The 18,340-nt window shown below is 42.8% G+C and overlaps 1 protein-coding gene across 1 annotated transcript in view; it reads right to left on the bottom strand.

Moving 5' to 3' along the window:
* The window catches only part of LOC149449636 (alpha-2,8-sialyltransferase 8F-like), a 29,415-nt gene extending 15,454 nt beyond the window's left edge, over positions 1–13,961 (bottom strand). Inside the window, exons 1-4 of the mRNA XM_089692975.1 lie at positions 13,861–13,961; positions 9,997–10,077; positions 4,441–4,527; positions 878–1,022 (exon numbers count right to left, since the gene is read on the bottom strand). Coding sequence (XP_089549101.1) covers positions 878–1,022; positions 4,441–4,527; positions 9,997–10,077; positions 13,861–13,961 — 414 coding nt within the window. The remainder of the gene's footprint in view (positions 1–877; positions 1,023–4,440; positions 4,528–9,996; positions 10,078–13,860) is intronic.
* Between the last annotated feature and the right edge of the window lie 4,379 nt (positions 13,962–18,340).

The following is an 18,340-nucleotide window of genomic DNA, read 5'->3' as shown; positions in this document are numbered from 1 at the left end:
CTGATACCAATGATGGGGCACTGTTCCTCTCACTGACACTAATAATGAGGCACTATTCCAGCCACTGGCACCAACGATGGGACATTGTTTGCGCCCACTGGCCACAGTCTGGCCCCCCTAAAGTCTGAAGGACAATAAACTGTCCCTTAGTTTAAAAAATATGGAGATCCACAGAATAGAATATAATTTAATAGAATAGAATAAAACAGAAAAGAATAGAAAATAAATTAATAGATTAGAATAGAATTTAATAAAATAGAATAAGTACAGCCATCTTCCTAAATCCAAATTTTGAATCTCGAAATTTGAATTTCAAATTCAAATTTCAAATCAATTTGAAAATAACAAATGTACAAAAAAAAATCTGAATATAAGAAACAAATTCCAAAAATGAATAATTCTAACATAACAGGTATGATGACAGTAAATTATTAACTTAATAAATGAATCCGAAGCAAAACAAATTGTCCCATTGTGCACATCTCTAGTACTAAGCAACAGTCTCTGGGCTTTTGGAAGACTACATAGAGAGGTGTGACAGGTAATTAAATAGCATAAAATATATTAAATAAACATGTAATCGTATCAGAAGATTTTTGAAACAAATGGTCTTACACATGGTTGCTACAGGGGTTCCTGGAAAAGACCAGAAAATTTGTAGACCACACCTACCACTGGTCATATGGAGGATCCACATGGTGCCATGTCAGCCTCTTTGCTGAGGTCACTTAGCAGGAATGGGTATTACCTATATACAGAGAGCCCCTAGAGGGCGCACCTACACATCTGGACATAAAATATGATCATTAAAATATGCCTCCTCCGGTATGTCTCATTGTGTTAACAACTTTCACAGTTACTTTCAAGGAAGTGATACCTTTGGCACCATTCTGTAGATTCCCTCTGTCACCGTGATATTTTTGTTGGGGTGTGTCTCATATTTCAATACATGTCCAAGGGGAGCATTATGCTTGGTGACCAGTAACATGCGTCGTGCATCGCAGCAATTTTTTAACTCCAACCTGTCAAAGATTCAAAGATGATTATAACAGCTGATGTTTCTGTATCATCCATGGTTAAGTATCCATATATTAATCATACAGTATATCCCTCCCCACGTTGTTCAAAGGAACATGGGGGACTTGCCCTAAAGATGTGTCACCCCTCTGAAAAACTGGAGCTTAAAGCCATACTCTAGCCATTCTTTCAGATGTTTATATACAGTAGTAGAGAATAGGGAGGAGGGAAATTGGGAGTTTGTCCTTTGCCATTTTGGCCAAATGCAATAGGAAATGCAAATTTAACATTTTTTTCAATATTTCGGTGGTTCCTGATGGTTATATAATGGCATTTAAACTATTCTAGACCCATTAACACACAAGAAGTAATCCCACATTAACACCAAGATGTTAGGAACACTGACTCTGACCCGATTCCTAACCCTACTAACCATGGCTCTAACTCTAATCCTGACTATAATAATCATAGCTTTAACCTAATCCTAACCCTACTAATCCTAGCTCTAATCCTAATCCTACTAATCCTAGCTCTAATCCTAATCCTACTAACTATAACCCTAATACTGATCCTACTAACCCTAGCTCTAACCGTAATCCTACTAACTATAACCCTAATCCTAACCCTACTAACCCTAGCTCTAACCCTAATCCTACTAACTATAACCCTAATACGGATCCTACTAACTCTAGCTCTAACCCTACTAACTTTAGCTCGAATCCTAATCCTACTAACGATCACCCTAATACGGATCCTACTAAGCCTAGCTCTAACCCTAATCCTACTAACGATCACCCTAATACTGATCCTACTAACCCTAGCTCTAACCCTAATCCTACTAACTTTAGCTCAAATCCTAATCCTAACCGTACTGATCCTAACACTAACCCCAATCCTAATCCTTCTAACCATAGCTCTCACCCTAATCCTACTAACTATAACCCTAATACTGATCCTACTAACCCTAGCTCTAACCGTAACCCTACTAACTTTAGCTTAAATCCTAATCCAAGCCCTATTAATCCTAGCTCTCACCCTAATCCTAACTCTACCAACCATAGTGCTAACCCTAATCCTAAACCTAGCTCTAACTGTAATTCTAACCCTAGCACTAACCCATATCCTACCTCTACTAACCCTAGGGCTAAACCTAATCCTACCTCTACTAACCCTAGCTCTAACCCCAATCCTGACCCTACTAATACTAGCTCTAACCCTAATCCTAACCCTACTAACCCTAGCTCTAATCCTATCCTTACTAACCCTAGCCCTGTGCCTAATCCTAACTCTACTAACCCTAGCTCTAACACTAATCCTAACCCTACTAACCCTAGCTCTAATCCTAACCCTATTAACCCTAGCTCTAACCCAAATCCTAACCTACTAACCCTATCTCTAACCCTAATCCTAACCCTGATAACCTTAATTTGAATCCTAATCCTAACTCTACTAACCCTAGCTCTATCCCTAATCCTAACCCTACCAACCCTAGCTCTAACCCTAACCCTACCAACCCTAGCTCTAACCCTAATCCTAACCCTACCAGCCCTAGCTCTAACCCTAATCCTAGCCCTACCAACCCTAGCTCTAATCCTAATCCTAACCCTACCAACCCTAATCCTAACCCTACCAACCCTAGCTCTAACCTAATCCTAACCCTACCAACCCTAGCTCTAACCTAATCCTTACCCTACCAACCCTAGCTCTAACCCTAATCCTACTAGCTTTAACCATACTAACCTTAGCCCGATGCCTAATCCTAACTATACTAATCCCAGCTCTAATCCTAATCCTAACCCTACTAACCCTAGTACTAATGCTGCCCTTTCTATCTAGTATATTTTGAGAAGCTTTTTTTATGATTGTGTCATTTTATTATGTATCAGGGCTCTAATGAGAATCAAACTAATATTTTTTCTACTTGTTTTGCATGTGGTTTTAGCTCCAATAAAGGGGTGTGCCCGAGCCCCCCAAATGTATTGGCTATTTTCTTCCACCCTAGTATGAATTCATTAAAACTATGTGGACTGTACGGTTACTGATGCGGCTCTTTTAATGCATCCTCAAGCTTTGGAACTAATGCCTGAACTACCACAGGGATGTTAGTCTATATAGTAGACTTTTCGGCACCTTTTCAGCAGGTACCCCCATGGAAAGCCCCCATAAATACCTACTGAGCGACATATCAGATTGGATGTTGCTCCACTTCCTTAAACTGAACCTCTCCAAAATCCGAGTTTCTTGTCTTCCCCCCAGCCCAGACACCACCCCCCATTGACTTCTCCGTCACATCCAACAACGCCACCATCAAACCCGCCCCGCAGGCCAGAGTACTTGGTGTCATTCTGGACTCCAACCTATCCTTCCAGCCCCAAGTCCAATCTTTAACAAACTCGTGCAGACTCCACCTCCGCAACATCGCCAAAATCCGCACGTTCCTAACCCCAGAAACCACTAAACAGCTCATCCACTCCCTCATCATATCACGACTCAACTACTGCAACTCCCTCCTCACTGGCCTGCCTCGCCGCTGGCTATCCCCGCTTCAGTCCATCCTGAATACGGCTGCCAGACTCATTCACCTTTCCAACCGCTCCATCTCCGCCACCCCCCTCTGCCAATCCCTCCACTGGCTTCCGATTGCACAACGGATCAAATTCAAAATCCTAACACTGACGTACAAAGCTGTCCACCATACTGCCCCGAACTACATCACTGACCTAATATCCAAGTACCGCCCAGCACGCACACTCCGCTCCTCACAAGACCTCCTTCTCTCTAGTTCCCTGGTCTCTTCCTCCCATGCCCGCCTCCAGGACTTCTCCAGGGTGTCACCCATCCTCTGGAACTCCCTGCCCCAACCCATCAGATTATCACCTACTCTCCTCTCCTTTAGGCGCACCCTGAAAACCCACCTCTTCAGGGAAGCCTACCCCACCCCCTGCTAACTTGCCGACCTCCTCCACTCTTCCTACCACTCCATCCCCCACAGCAATCTCCTCCTGTGCCACCATCCCCTCCCTCCTAGATTGTAAGCTCCAAAGAGCAGGGCCCTCGATCCCCTCATGTTTTGCATTGTATCGGTATTGTACTGTCACATGTTCTGTCCCCTTTTGTAATGTATAGTGCTGAGCGAACTATTGGCGCTTTATAAATACTGTATAATAATAATAATAATATTAACAAGCTGGGCAATCACCAGCTCCCGCCCCTCAGTCCTGATCTGCTGATCGTCACACCTCGCCAACTGTGAGGATGACATTGCTGGCCGAGTGAGAGGCATGGAAGAGGATACCCAGCCTTGACAGTGGCATGGCTGCTGTCCGTATAGGACCGCGGTCCACTATTTGTCTGTACCGAGAGCCGCCATTTAGTGACCACTGTATTAGCGTGAGAAAGAAAACCATTATAGGGAATACTTACTTAAGCTTATTGTGTTCAGACTTGCTGTATTTCCATGGACAATGCCCCAGTTTATTAACAAGCCCTCTGAAGTCATTTGGCTCAAGCCTATTTGGAAAGAAGAAAATAAAAAGAACCTGTTGCCTTCAAACAACAACACTTCTAGATTTTAGAGCCGGGGTCTTCAAAACTTCTAAAAAAAAGGACAAGATTGCTGTCCTTCAGACTGTAAGTGCTCTGGACTGTGGCCAGTGGAAGTACAAAATGCCCCAGAAAATGTCTGAGGCCTTATGGTCAATGGGAGTAGAAAAATGACATGGTGCCTGTGGTCAGTAGGAGGAGGAATAGTGCCCCATTGCTGGTGTCAGTGGGAGGAATAGTGCCCCATTGCTGGTGTCAGTGGGAGGAATAGTGTTCCATCGTTTACGTCAGTGGAAGGAATAGTGGATCATCGTTGGTGTCCATGGAAGGAATAATTCCCCATTGTTGTTGTCATTTGAAGGAAAAGTACCCCATTATTGGCATCAGTGGGAGGAATAGTGCCCCATCATTGGTATCAGTGGGGGGAATAGTGCCCCATCATTGGTATCAGTGGGAGGAATAGTGCCCCATCATTTTTGTAAGTGGGCAAAATAGTGCCCCATTGTTGTTAGTTGAAGGAATAGTTCCCCATAATTGGTGTCAGTGGGAGGAATAGTGCCCCATTGTTGGTGTAAGGGGGAGGAATAGTGCCCCATCATTGGTGTCAGTGGGAGGAATAGTGCCCCATCATTGGTATCAGTGGGAGGAATAGTGCCCCATCATTGGTATCAGTGGGAGGAATAGTGCCCCATCATTGGTACCAGTGGGAGGAATAGTGCCCCATCATTGGTATCAGTGGGAGGAATAGTGCTCCATCATTGGTGTCAGTGGGAGGAATAGTGCCCCATCATTAGTATCAGTGGGAGGAATAGTGCTCCATTATTGGTGTCAGTGGGAGGAATAGTGCCCCATCATTTGTGTCAATGGGAGGAATAGTGTGCCATCACTGGCATTAGTGGAAAGAATGCTGCTCCGTTGTTGGCGTCAGTGGGAGGAATAGTACCCCATCCTTGTTGTCAGGGGAAGTAATAGTACCCCACCATTGGTGTCAGTGGGAGGAATAGTGCCCCATCATTGGTGTCAGTGGGAGGAATAGTGCCCATCATTGGTGTCAGTGGGAAAAATAGTGCCCCATCATTTCTGTCAGTAGAAGTAATAGTGGCCCATGATTGGCTTCAGTGGAAGAAATAGTGCCCCATCATATATATCAGTGGGGGGAGTTAAGCCCCATCATCAGTGTCAGTGGAAGGAATGGTGCCTCATCTTTGGTGTCAGTGGGATGACAGTGCCTCACATTAGTGAGAGAAGTAGTGCTCCAAAGACCGGATAAAGGCAAGCAAAGGGCCACACCAGGCCTACAGTTTGGAGACCGCTGTTTTAGAGGAAACGAAAAAAGAGCAAACAATATGAAAACACTTAAAGTATATTTTGTCCGCTACACTTTTCTAATCTTGTGAGGCTCAGACATCCTTTTTTTGAATCATTCAAATGAGAAGACTGAAGGAGTTCTGTGAGTGCAGGAAGGAGGATTGACCGCACTATGCGTCACTTACTATGTATATAATGAAGTAGACAGCAGAGCTGATGTGATTATGTTCTCTAATACTGAGAACCACCCAGCCTGGAAAAGATAATGAAAAGGAAGAAGACCATGCATACCATGGGACCTGGGGGGTATTGGGTGGTGGGGAACTGGTGGCCAGGGTCAACTTAGGGTGGGATGGGGAAGGCAGCTTGACTCCTTACCAGGCTACCTCTGACTCTTATCTGGATTACCCTTGTCTGTTCATGTCTGCTGCTTATCTATGTTACCTTGGCCTGAACTTTTCACCAGGATTCTGCCTTCTGATTTTGTACTTCACTGCCAGCATGCTGCCAACCCTTGCTTGTCTCTGCCCTGGAGTCTGTTCGTGATTTAATACGTATCCGCCTGACTGTTACTAAACTCGGCTTGTGACCTGACTCCACACTTCTGCTCGGCTGACATCAGTACTTCCAAGCTCAAGTTTGCTGGTTCAACTTCCTGGCACCCACATCCTTCCACTGCCCTAGCAGTCCCTGCCTCCACTGTCAAGGGTGCTTGGACAGAAAGTGGGCAAGAGGCCACCCTCGTCATCTCGAGCTCCACGGACAGGTAAGTGACAATATGTAGCAACATTTATAACATATTCTATTTACAAAATCCACCTCTTATGCTACATCCTCAAAATGCTCTTGGCATAAATCCCCCTCCATCAGCTCCACTGTTCTGCATGTGTGGCTATTGGAACAGTAAATGCTTGTTGATGTGATATTACCCAGAACGGGAACGTAAACCTATTTGGGAACAGGGGCGGACTGACCATTTGGAAACTCGGGCACTGCCCGAGGGCCTGGGGTCAGTAGGGAGCCCCATGAGATGCCCCTGGTACTTTTTTCATAGGCTTTTTTGAGTTTGGGCAAGGACACAGGGGCCCCATGATCCCCTATTGCCCGTTGGCCCCATGAGTTGTCAGTCCGCCCCTGTTTGGGAATATTTTAGCCAAACTTCAGAGGGGCAGCAAATGGCCAACAGGTGTAGCATTTACAGGATTCATTTTTTTTAAATAGCTTATCAGATTGTTTTAACCTACTGGGGCCCCTTGTTACATACTTTATTGAAAGCAATGTTTTTGTTTTTTTGTGGTTCTTTTGAGCGTGCGGTGCGATGCACGAAAACTAAAGACCAATGTGTACAATGGGTGTCATGTACTCCCCTCTAGAAGAAGAAGGACCCTTCCCTGACCCTCTGTAGGAGAGGGGCTTAATGACGTTATGGTGCTCACGGTCAGCTGGCAAACTGGCATGACGGATTGTGTATGTGAGAGCAAGGGGAGATTTATACACCCATACGGTGTTGGATATTGTGAGTTTACAATGTGAGTTTACAATTTTAATATTTTAATTAACAAATGTGTTGAAGGATAAAGTACTATTGTTGTTTTGCCTATGTATGCAGACTGGAGGAGGAGGTATTAAGGAGGCCACTATATGATTGAAGGAAGACTCTGATTCAAGAGACATCTTAACCCTATGTCCACATCAAGGGACACGAACTTTATGTGAGGTCAAAGGCTCCAGGTGAGGGCACATTTGGTGTTTTGGTGGTGGAGAAACACAAGCGGGATTAAGAAGATATGGAGTGATTATGGGAATGCAATTCACTGTTTGGGGATTGTTAAAGCGGAGTTCCACTCACACTGTAAAAAAAAATAAAAGTCAGCAGCTACAAAAACTGTAGCTGCTGACTTAAAAAATAGCCACTTTCTCGACAACCTCTTAGTCTTCGATCAGGCTTAGTCTTCATTTTATCCAGGATTACTTGGTATATGGTTAGCTTATCTCTTCTAGGATAGTCAATGGTACTCATGACATCTTCTCTTATACTGCGATGCTCATTTGGCCTCATGATAGCGCACTGCTTTTGGTTTAGGCTCTGAAGGTTCATTTTCTCCTTGCATAGGCCAGTACGCCGATATTCACTTGGTGGAAGTAAGCTGTTATTACCTTCTCTATTGTACATTTTTGAACCTTGAGTACTACAGGCCTATCTCTGCCGTAATTTGCCATGCTTATGTTATCCACAGTGTCGCACTCTACCATGTTGTTTCTTCCTGTATTTTGGTTTAAGCTGTAACTATGACCTGATTGATGCTGTATGTGCATTTCTTTATATTTTCCTGTAACATGTTGTCACTTCTAAATAAACGTTTATGGAATAAAAAAAAAAAAATAGCCACTTACCTATCCCTCGGTCCCGTGGTGTCCTCCCCACAGTCTGTTTCACCAGCCGTCTGGTGCTTCAGGCTCCGGCATCTTCAGTGTGGGGACAGCTTGCGGCATCACAGCTGGGTACCCACTGCGCATGTGCGAGTAGCGCTTCCTGAATGGCCCCTGTCACGTGTCCCAGAAGACTATGGGGAGGGAGGGTAGGAGGACAACTTCCTCTACCAATCACTTAGGTGATCGCAGTGGAAGTGGGAGCAGGTGCCTGTCAATTTCGGGTACCTGCTCCCCCCCCGCTCCCCAAAGGTGCCAATCCTTAACCTCCTTGGAGGTATTCCCGAGTGTAGCTCGGGGTTAAGTTTCAGTACCAAAAGCGGTAACCCCGAGCTACACTCGGGAATACACTGCAGTGTTGCTCTGGGATCCCTCCAGCACTTACCTTGTCCTGCACTCCCGCGATGTCCCCCCTGCAGTGTCCCCGGCTATCTCCTCCTGCCAATGCCGGCATCTGTCTTCCGGGTTCCGTTCCCTGCGACGTCGGGACGTACGGGGACGGAACTGGCGGGAAATTCAAAAATGTTAAAAAGTGACATTCACTCAATACACTAAAATCACATAGTATAACATTCCTGTATCAAACCATTTCACATACATTGTGTCCCGAGTGCTTTGTCCGGCGCCCTGCCTGCATTTTTACTGTTCTTTGTGCCTGGAAACTGAGAAACGTCCATGGCGTCCAAAAAGCGTCCCTTTAGGTCAGACGCGGTTTTAGACCGGCTAGAGAACAGCGATAGTAAATCAGAACCACTTGCAGAATTGAGTGATAATGATTCGTGGGGGAGATTCCTCATCAGACACTGAAAACGATTCTGCGACTTTGCTCAGCGATGTGCGAACTTGGCGCTATATTTCACATTTCAGTGTTTTTGGTTTGATTATATTATTGAATTAAATTTATTATTATCATATTATTATTTTTTATGATTATTTATTAAATTATAATTTATGATTTCGTGTTTCAAATTTTATCCTCCCCGGGATGTTTACTAGACTCTTGTTCGGACAGATTTCAGTGAGTTATTCCTAAGAATTACAGGCCTACAATAAAAAAAACAACATATTTCCATGCAAAAAAATGTACCGCTTTGAGTACAGAAATACGGACATAATCAGACCGCTAGGGAGGTTACTGGGGAGCGGGGGATCAGTTTTTAAAGCAGAACATCCCCTTTTAGGTGGAGCTCCGCTTTAAGAAAAAACACTTTTAGAGACTCACTGCATCATTGAGATTATTCATGTTTTGTTTTGAGGGTATGATTGATGGGTGATTTATTTATTTTAAGAAAAATTTTGTTTTATGTTATTTTGAGCACATTTCTTACGGTATGTGTAGGTGTAGGCAGCTTTCTACATCATTTACTAATTTATCAATTATTTGGTTTATTAATTAATTAGTTAAAGTTTAATTTTAATTGTTAAGGCTGCTCGTGGGGCTATATTGTATTCAGGGGCGAACTGACCATTTGGAAACTCGGGCACTGCCTGAGGGCCCGAGGTCAGTAGGGGGCCCCATGAGATGCCCCTGGTACCTTTTTCATAGGCATTTTTGAGTTTGGGCAAGGACACAGGGGCCCCATGATCCCCTATTGCCCGGGGGCCCCATGAGTTGTCAGTCCGCCCCTGATTGTATTATTAGAACAAAGACATTGATGTAACCTACAGTAAGCGGTATCATTATTTTAGAATACTTACGATTTTAATGATTCTGTTAAAGTGATGTTTCTCACATTCTCACAGTCAGTAATCGAGCCCCTTACAAAACGAGCTCTCCTCCTGAAGGGGGTAAAAAAGAAGAAACCCTAAATTGTATTAGTAGAAGCGTATGCATAGACAACATTTTTTTTTGTATATGTAATGAATAAATGGTTATTTTTTTGCTTTTTGTACACCATTGGGGATTTTAATAGTAATTTACTTCTCAGCAGAGATGAACATAAAGTTTGTCTGTTTGGGTGTTAATTTAAAGACTTTCTCCTCATGTATATTTACTATATTTCTACTACTACTCTACATAGCACCTTTCTTGCTGTCAATGGTTGCTAAGGAAGCAGAGGGTGCTGGCAAACACTATGACTCACATCTAGGGACACACACCAAATGACAGGTACACATCATGGGACATGTCACTCACCTAATGACAGGTAGGCATGGGACACCCAGTGATGCCACCACGTGACCCCCATCCCCATGTTTATCATGTTGCCATTTGGCGTGTGTCCCTGGGGGGGAAAGGCCAGCATTTTTTTTTTTCAAGCAGCTCGGCGTTCATCGCAAAATTAATGTCAAATTAGATCTACTTCAGGAGACATTTATTTTTTTGGGGGTATGGAGGTTCCACCATCACATCAGAGCCCCCCTTCACATCAGCGGTTCCCCCGTCACATCAGAGTCCCCTTTCACATCAGTAGCCCCTATCTGATTAGAGGTCCTCCATCATGTCAGAGATCCCATCATGTCAGAGGTCCCCATAATATTAGAAGTTTCTCTTCATATCATAAGCACCCATCTCTTCAGTGACCTCCATCATTTCAGAGGTCCCTCTTCACATCAGAGACCCTCATCATTTCAGAGGTTCCTCCACCAAATCAGAGTTCCCCTTCACATCAGAAGTTCCCCTTCATGTCAGAAGGCCCCATCATGCCAGAGATCCCTATCATGTCAGAGATTCCACTTCACATCAGAAGCCTCCATCACTTCAGCGACCCTCATCATTTCAGATGTCCCCCTTCACGTCAGACACCCCCATCATGTCAGAGGGTGCGACTTTGAGTTGGAGGCTTCTATAATTTCAGAGGCCCCCCTTCATGTCAGAAATACCCATTACATCAGTGTCCCCCATCACATCAAATTTCCTGCTATACATCATAGGCCCCTCCATCTCCACATAGTCCCTCCATCACAGTGTCAGAGGCCCCATCACATCAGAGTACCCCCATGGCAGTCCCCCCCCCCCCATTACATCAGAGTCTTCCTATCACTACAGAGTCCCCCACATCACAGAGTCCTCTCATCTTGGTATGATCCATGGCAAAACTGGGTCTCATGCTCGCAACACCCCGGAGGAACCCAAATGGCATCCCATGACACCACTGCACACCGGTTGAGAAACACTGTGTTAAATTCAAAAGACATACATTTCTGGGGAAAAAAACATACAAACACATGTGCATGGTAATAAAAGTGAGAAAATTTGTCAGAAAGAGAATAGAGAGGTGTGCTAAGGAATGGACCCATTGAGGTTAGGATGGTCTTAAAACTATTTGATAGTGTTTTACCTGCTTCCACGCCTCCCTATAGCAGAAATACTGCTACAGGGCGGTAGGGGGCGCAAAATCACGTATATACACATGATTTTGCAGTTCCAGGTAGGGGGCCACGCGGCCTACCCGCGCTGCCATTCGGAGCCTCGGCTGTCAATCACCAGGTCCCAGCAGGGGATTCCCCGCCGGCAGCCGGTGATCTCGGAGAATTTCCGAAGGGGGAGAGACCTGTGTATAAACAATACAGATCTCTCCCCTGCCAGCCCCTGCACACTGCTTTGTATGGTTCTACATAGCAGAGCCATACAAAGCAGTGTGCTTACAGTGGAAAACACACACAGCACACAGTGAAACAGCACACAGTTAACCCTTTGATCGCCCCCAGATGTTAACCCCTTCCTGCCCAGTGCCATTAGTACAGTATCAGTGCTTTTAATTAGCATTGATCATTGTTTTGGCGTCACTGGCAGTGACACCAAGTCAGTTCCCCCCCCAGTGTCAGAATGCCCGCCACAGTCCCGCAGTCCAGCTATAATTAAGTTACTGATCGCCGCTATTACTAGTAAGAAAAAAAAAATCCAGTATCTATACCGCCATTTGTAAATGCTATAACTTTCACGTAAACCAATCATTTTACACGTATTGGGATTTATTTTTAGCAAAGACACGGAGCAGAATACATTTTGGCCTGAATTTATGATGAAGTTTGAGTTTTTAATTTTTTTTACTGTATATGTTTAATAGCAAAAAGTAAAAAATGTTGTTTTTTTTTCTCAAAATTGTTGGTATTTTTTTGTTTATAGCACAAAAAACTAAAAACACACAGGCAATCACATACCACTGAAAAAAAACTCTATTTGTTAGAAAAAAAGACGTAAATTTCATTTATGTACAGCGTTGCATGACCGTGCAATAGTCCGTTAAAATAATGTGGTGCTGTATTGCAAAAAATGGCCTGGTTAAGAAGGGGGGTAAATCCTCTGGAAGGCAAGGGGTTAAGCTTGCCATACTCTAGTAAAATTTAATTTGAAAATGTTGGAATATTCGTTCGATTTTCTGATAATTAGTGGGGTCAAATAGATTGTATTTCCAGCTGTAGTAATGAGAGCATTGAAAGGAGCAGGACAGAAAATGTTTCTCAAACAAATTTCTAACAAAGAATGTGGTTTTAATTCAGGAAATGACATTCATTCCAAACTCATATAATAAAAGCAAAAAAAAATTTTAAGTACTTTTGAATGACATTCGTCAAGTCTCTGTAGGCATTATCGATGGTATTGATGAGACTTTCTTTCATACAAACATATTGTTGGAAAATCTACTGGTGTATGGCCAACCTTAGAAAGCCGAAGTCTACATTCAGCCTCTTATCTCTTATGTCAAATAGTAATACTGTTCGTACTTCAAATGTTTTCCTTCCCTGATTATTTTTATTTATGGACAGTATTTAACTTCGGGCCAATTTTTTACTTTTTTGTTCACATGGAAAAATCAGTATTTTGTGCCAGAAAATTACTTAACATTATATCTAATCCTGACCTACAAAGCTATTCACAACACTGGCCCTGACTACCTCACCAACCTGATCCCCAAGTACCACCCTACCCGTACCCTTCGCTCCTCACAGGACCTCCTTCTATCCTGCTCCCTGGTCTCCTCCTCCCATGCACGACTGCAGGACTTCTCCAGGTCCTCCCCTATCCTCTGGAACTCACTGCCCCAATCCATGCGACTGTCGCCTTCCCTCCCCACATTCAGGCGCTCCCTCAAAACCCATCTCTTCAGGGAAGCCTACTCCACCCTCACCTAATGGCCATTCTCCCTCATTCCTCCCACCACTTCATCCCCCTCGGCCACTTCATACCCCTCAGCCACTTCCTATTGTTCCACTACCCCCCTCCCTCCTAGATTGTAAGCTTGAAAGAGTAGGGCCCTCTTACCCCTCGTACGCTGTCTGTTTTTGTTGTACTGTGCCATGTATTGTCCCCCCTATTGTACAGCGCTGAGCAAACCCTTTGGCGCTATATAAACTCGATGTAATAATAATAATAATTATATATTTTCATATTATTTAGTTATTTTTTCACTGTCCCTTTACATTATTTTGTCACTTTTATTGTTATCACAAAGGATGTTAAATCCCTTGTGATAGCAATAGCCAGTGACAGGTACTCTTTACGGAGACATCAGGGGTCTATTAGACCCCCCATCTCTCCTATGCCCTTCTAAGCGTTGGATCATACCAAGATCGCCTTCTTTCTAGGAGTTAAAAGCATGCAAGCAATGAATGCCGTACCAAAAGTCGATGGTCATCCTCCTGTGCAGATTGGTGTAGAAGCCATGGATAGCCAGTGCTGAGAAGAGGAAGAGGCACCATCTACTCAGCATACGATACATATCAATATCCAATATCCAGATGGTCTCTGTAGAAGTTAACAGGATATATTCCTTCCAAGGGAGGACATGGACAACTACTGAAATCTTGCAGGTAGACTGGAGATCAGCTTTGACCTGGTTACTCAGTGCAAAAATATTTGTTGGGTCAAGGAACGATATTGATTCACTGGACTGTCAGGAGGTGTGCCGAGGGTTGGGATCCCAAGTACAGGAGAGCCAGGAGGGAGGTGGAAGACTGTATACTTAATTTATTAGCAGGATTTACCACAATATTGAAATCAGGTCCAAGACTTCTGCAGAGATAAGGTATATACACATACAACAAAAGGATAGGATTCCCAACACTAGGAGCAACATTTTAGGAAAAACAGGCAATGCGATTTATGTAAGGGTACATAGTGAGCTCCTTATCTCTGCCATTTCTCTTTTCCCTTTCTGTTCATCTTACCTGATTCTTTCCCAATTCTTTTTATGGATATACAGTACAGTATTGATCTATCTAGTTCCCTTTCTCTATCCTGATCCTTTTACCTATCCTGTTCCCTATTTCCAATGGGTTTTCCCATCCTGTTCCCTTTCCCTCTCTTTTGCCATTTTTTCTTTTCTGTTAACTATCTTGTTCCCTTTCATTATCCTGGTCCCTTTCCTTATCCGGTTGCCTTTTCCTATGGTTTTCCCCATTTCAAATCCTGTTCCCTTATCCTTTGTTGTTTCCATTTTCTATCCTGTTTACTTTTCCTATGTTGTTTCCATTACTTATCCTGTTTATTTTTCCTATGGTTTAGCCACATTTCCTGTCCCGTTCCCTTTCCTGTGTTTTTTTTTTACCATTTTCAATCCTATTTCCTTTCCCTATCCTTTTCATTTTTTTTCCTTTTCCTTGATTTATTGTATTACCTTTTTCAAACTTGATCCCTTTACATATACTGCTCATGTAAATTATTCTGTTCCCTTTCCCTATGTTGTTTCCATTTTCTAGCCTGTTTCCTTCCTCCTTCTTGTTCCCATTTTCTGTTCTGTTTCCTATGGTTTTTCCCATTTTCTATCCCATTACCTTTCCCAAACCTGTTTTGTTTCCTAATCCTGTTCCCTTTTCTTATCCTTTTCCATTTTTTTAATTTCCTTCATCAGTCTTTTTCCCTCTTCCTATCCTGCTCCATTTTATTTTTTGGTTACTTCTTCCTTTTACTGTTCCCATTCTGTATTTGGTTTCCCTTTTCCTATCTCATTTCCATTCCCTATTTTGTTTCCATGTTCTAAATTGTTCCCTTTTCCTGTGCTGTTCCCATTTTCTATCCTGTTCGCTTTTTTATGGTTTTCCCCATTTCCTATCCTGTTGCCTTTCCCTATCCTTTTCCATTTTTTCTTTTCCTTTAACTATCTTGTTGCCTTTCGCTATCCTGATCCCTTTCTTATCTTGCTCCATTTTTCTATGGTTTTCTCCATTTCCTATCATGTTCCCTTATCCCATGTTGCTTCCATTACCTATCCTGTTTACTTTTCCCATAGTTTTTCCGCATTTCCTGTCCTGTTCCCTTTTCCTGTGTTTTTTTCAATTTTCAAACCTGTTTGCTTTCCCTATCCTTTTCATTTATTCTTTTCCTTGATTGATCATGTTCCCTTTTCTAACCTTGATTCCTTTACCTATCCTGTTCATGTCAATTATTTGTTCCGTTTCCCTGTGCTGTTTCCATTTTCTAACCTGTTTCCTTCCCCCGTGTTGTCCCCATTTTCTATCCTGTTACCTTTCCCTAAGTTGTTCTTTTTCCTAATCCCGTTCCCTTTTCTTATCCTTTTTCATTTTTTTAAATTTCCTTCATCTTTCTTGTTCCTTTTTCCTATTCTGCTCCATTTTCCTATGTGGCTCCTTCTTCCTATCCTGCTCCCATTCTGTATTTGGTTTCCCTTTTCCTATCTCATTTCCTTTCTTTATCTAATTTCCTTTCCCTTTTAGGACCATTTTTATAACTTGTTCCCTTTCCCTGTGTTGTTCCCATTTTCTATCCTGTTTGCTTTTCCTATGGTTTTCCCCATTTCCTGTTCTGTTCCCACTCTGTATTTGGTTTCCTTTCTTTATCTTGTTTCCTTTCTCTATTCTGTTCTTTTCCCCAATCCTGGTTCCTTTCCCTACCCTTTTCCATTTTTCTTTTCCTTGATATCTGTGATCCTTTTTCCTGGCCTGTTTTCTTCTCCTATTCTGTTTCCTTTTTCTATTCTGTTTCCATTTTCTAACCCCTCCTCCTGTGTGTTTTTCCAACTGTCTATCCTGTTTCCTTTTCCTTTGTTGTTTTATTTTTTCTCTTTCCCTGTGCTGTTCTTTTTCAGTTCCCTTTTTTTATCCTTTTCCATTTTTGTTTGTCATGGATCTATCTTATTCCCTTTTCCTATCCTGTTCGCTTCCCCTATCTTGTTCCCTTGTCTCAGCTGGTTCCTTCTTCCTATTCTGTTTCCATTCTGTATTCAGTTCCCTTTTCCCATCTTCTTCCCTTTCCCTGCATTGTTCTTGTTTTCTATTCTGTTCGCTTTTCCTATGGTATTCCCTATTTACTATCCTGTTCCCTTTCCTTGTCCTTTTTTTCTTCTCCTTCATCTATCTTGTGCCTTCTTTGGTTCCCTTTTCCTACCCTGTTCCTGTTTCTGATGTTGTTAGCATTTTGTATCTTGTTTGCTTTTCCTATGGTTTTCCACATTTCCTATCCTGTTCCCATTTTCTATGCTATTTTTATTTTCTTGCCTCTTCCTTTTCCCCATGTTGTTCTAATTTGATATCCTGGTCCCTTTTCCTATGTTTTTTCCATTTTTTTAATTTTCTTTTCTCCTTTTTCCCTTTCCCTGTCCTTTTCCATTGTTTACCTTTTCCTTCATCTATCTTGTTTGCTTTCTCTATCCTGTTTTCTTTCTGTTTCCTGATCTCTTTTCCTATCCTGTTTCCTTCCCTTATGCTGTTCCAATCTCCTATCTGATTCCCTCTTCTGAAACCCTTTCCCTTTCTGTATTCATTTTCTTTTTCCTATCCTGTTTTCCTTTTCTATGTTTTTCCCATTTTTTATCCTGTTCCCTCTTCCTATCTTGTACTTCATGTCCAATCCTTTTTTTTCCCTAATCTTGTTCCCTTTCCCAATCTTTTTTCTCATTTGTCCATGCAGTTACCATTTACTGTCCTGTTCCTTTTCTCCTTCATTTTTTCCCCTTTCTCTTTTTTCCTCTCCCTATCCTGTTCTCTGGTCCCTTTTATTATTCAGGAAAATGATACCAGCTTCTGATTGTTAAACTGGTTCTGTGACTTTTCCAGAATATAAACATTTAGCTAAAAAATAGGGCACCAAGCGAATGTTCTATAACCTAGACAAGCGTCACACCCCTAACTGCCATACCAAGAAGCTACTGCCTAAAAGAAAAGGAAAAAAAAATGCATATATACATACCAGCAAGTATTTCAGCCTCCAGCTTCCATGCTAAAATGTGCAGTTGATATGTTTCTTAGTTGAAGTAATGAATGCATTATTCAAGGAAAAATATTCAACTTATTACGTTTCTGACGTTTAGGTGGGGCACAGTCCACCTTTCCATGTATGATAGCCGTGTGTTTGTTGAAGTTGTAAAGTTGGATTCCTGCCACGTCAAAAATTATACTAAAACAAATAAAGACCGCAAATTAAACTGTTTTAAAGCTTTAGTTCCTTGACAACAGGAATGGCTAACTTTTATAACCCAAGGCTTCCACTGTGTCACATCCAAGAATATCTAGAAAGGCAAAGCTGACAAGAGTATCTCCTTGTACAGAAAATATTGGACTTTACCGGCACAGCATGAGACCCTACATACAGCACAAAATTCATACATTTTATTACAAACATTTAAAATAACATGCAAAGCTTAAAGAGGATGGGCAACCCCCGGTGGAGGGGCTAATATATAGGGATGGGCTGAATGTTCGACTCGAACATTGGCTGTTCGTGTGTTTGCAGAACACATGAGCATATGGGGCATTCAGTGGGAGTTTCGCACCCCACAATGCAATGTGCTTTGGCGGCGCATTGTAATTGGCCAAAGCATTGCACCTGACTGCAGGCCTTCGGCCATTCACAGCTTGAGTTCACAGGAAGAGCCATGATTGGCCAGAGTCTTTGTGACTTTGGGCAATCAAGGCTCAGGGGCAGGGGTGGACTGACCATTTGGAAATACGGGCACTGCCCGAGGGCCCAGGGTCAGTAGGGGGCCCCATGAGATGCCCCTGGTACCTTTTCCATAAGTTTGTTTGAGTTTGGGCAAGGACACAGGGGCCCCATGATCCCCCATGAGTTGTCAGTCCGCCCCTGCTCAGGGGCTAAGTTCACTCCCCACACTATATAAGGCTGCTTATATACCAGCCTTGTATA

This window comes from Staurois parvus, unplaced genomic scaffold (genome assembly GCF_062004578.1).
Source record: "Staurois parvus isolate SC_StPar_1 unplaced genomic scaffold, SC_StPar_1.0 ptg000609l, whole genome shotgun sequence".
In the NCBI taxonomy this organism is placed as follows: Eukaryota; Metazoa; Chordata; class Amphibia; order Anura; family Ranidae; genus Staurois; species Staurois parvus.
The sequence above is the reverse complement of the archived record's forward strand: the minus strand, read 5'-3'. Positions and strand labels throughout refer to the sequence as shown.